Source organism: Monopterus albus, unplaced genomic scaffold, assembly GCF_001952655.1.
Source record: "Monopterus albus unplaced genomic scaffold, M_albus_1.0 scaffold26.1, whole genome shotgun sequence".
Taxonomy (NCBI): domain Eukaryota; kingdom Metazoa; phylum Chordata; class Actinopteri; order Synbranchiformes; family Synbranchidae; genus Monopterus; species Monopterus albus.
This window is the reverse complement of record NW_018127906.1, coordinates 3,965,989-3,968,097: the sequence shown is the minus strand read 5'-3', so window position 1 is coordinate 3,968,097 and position 2,109 is coordinate 3,965,989. Positions and strand designations below refer to the sequence as shown.

At 39.5% G+C, this 2,109-nt stretch overlaps 1 protein-coding gene across 1 annotated transcript in view; it reads right to left on the bottom strand.

Moving 5' to 3' along the window:
* Positions 1-2,109, bottom strand: part of LOC109957307 (SEC14-like protein 2) — a 17,933-nt gene that overhangs the window by 7,773 nt on the left and 8,051 nt on the right. Inside the window, exons 4-9 of the mRNA XM_020595077.1 lie at positions 1,882-1,944; positions 1,580-1,738; positions 802-897; positions 633-693; positions 427-510; positions 231-337 (exon numbers count right to left, since the gene is read on the bottom strand). Coding sequence (XP_020450733.1) covers positions 231-337; positions 427-510; positions 633-693; positions 802-897; positions 1,580-1,738; positions 1,882-1,944 — 570 coding nt within the window. The remainder of the gene's footprint in view (positions 1-230; positions 338-426; positions 511-632; positions 694-801; positions 898-1,579; positions 1,739-1,881; positions 1,945-2,109) is intronic.

Below are 2,109 nucleotides of genomic sequence, written 5' to 3'. Positions count from 1 at the left end.
CAAACTGTCATGAAATTCAGCACTGAGTTGCAGGTCAGATTTTTTTTCGTATACATGAGGGCTCGTAGGTTTTGGTTCTGATCAGATTTGTATCTACTGCAGGACTGCTGGGACTGAAAATACAGTAATTAAGCAGCGATGGATACCCATCTCCTCTGATCAGCCCTCATTTATACAAAAAAAATACTGCAGCCCCTATGGGTATGCAGGATGCTAAGTCACTTACTTACCCTGGTCCGACATCGAGGGTCTCCATCAGGATCTGTCAGTTTGCCCCCATATATCGCAGGCAGCTCTTCTGCGTCGATGTACTTCAGTAAAACTTCCTGCCAGTTCGCTTTCAAACCATATAAACAACACTTGTCTAAATTGAATTGGGTAGTTTGAAGAAATATTATTTAAAATAAACTATATGTAATGTCTTACCCCCCAGAATGCAGATCTTTAGCCTTGTGTTCTCACACAGGAAGTGCTTGACAAGGTTGTAGGCCACAGGAAAGAGTTTGGGGGCTGTGGGAGGAAAAAATAAATATTAACCAATAACAGTCAATCAAGCAGGTGGAATCAATTAATTACTCCACTCATCAGTTGTTACCTGTAACACTGTAACATGCATTCATGGAGGAATTTACCTTTAATAACAAAAAGTCTCTTCAGACCCTCTGGGTAGTTGTCTTCAAACATCTGGAGGATCTGGTGATGCAGAGGGACATAGCTTAAGATGCAGACTAACCTCTTAGTTTACTTCACATCTTAGTTTTGTGAGGTCTATGTCGACACTGTATGTGTGTGTCTCTGTACCTCTCCATATGTTTCTATAGCAGGTTTCCATATGTGCTTCAGACCCAGACCTTCAACATCATAGATCATGGTGATTGACTCCACATTGCTCCCCAGCTAGAAGAAGTCACAGTGAAGAAGACAGGACATTTTTGAAACTGTAAATAACCTATAAAGATATAATATTAAAACTGCTGTTAATTGTAGTTTGTGGTTCAGTCTTCGCTACCCCCATCCATGTACCCCCATCCAAGCAACCCAAAAGACAAACGCCTCAGTCAAAAGAATGTAGATAAACAATGGTAAAAAGCTGAGTGATAAATTCATATGACAGAAAAAAAAATAATACAATTAAAATGAAACAATGTAAACAAAAAGCCACAAATTATCATTAAAAAAGCTAAGGTAATTTTACCCAAGAAGGAAAATTAAAACAGTGGTACAAAAAATACTGCTGCTCTGTCACAGGGGATAATCTGACAAAATGATATTTTGAGCAGAAAAATAAACTTGGTAATTAATGTTGTAATCACAAATTATTAAGGAACTTGAAAATATGACCTGAACCAGGGTTTTCACACCTTGTAAGATTTCAACTTTGTCTTCTCATAATGTATATCATATTTTAGGTAAGGTTGCTCCTAGTCAGTATTCTATTTCTCTAAAAATTCCCTAAAAATGGGGGCGGGACTAAGGGAAAAGACACAAGTGAGGAAACCGTGGATCCATATGAGAGTCTTGGGATGTACCCATGGACGCTGGATTTGCTATTAAACTCTGTGATTGGAGGTTACATTACTGGCTTTGCACAGTCTCTGATTTTGGACTTGATGAAGTCTTGTTTGGAGGCAGACAGGAAGAGGCCTTTGGGGTCAACCGGTCCAATCACATCATACCAGATGGGACTGCCCTCACGGTCATAACCACACATCCCCCCTGACAGATACTTCTCTATCACCTGCAGACAGCAATTGTAAATGTCAAACAACTGGTTTCATCACTCGTGTACTGGAATATATGTCAAGGAAAAATAATTTCTAAAATTACTCTTAGCTCTACCAAACCTACAGGTCATGGTTTATAAGGTTTAGATGGCTTTACCTCCGGTGGGCGCCAATCAGTGGTTATTGTGTCTACTTTCATCTGTTTTCTGAACTCCAGATGCTGGAAGAAAAATTGAGAGAATATTAAATTCAGCAGTTTAACATGCTTTTTGCTTCCTTGATGACAGCCTACCTGTACATGAGCAGATCTGCCCAGGCACAATACAGTGATTTAAGTGGCTTAGGGGGTTTTATTTAGATGATGGAAAACCTGCCCCATCAGCAG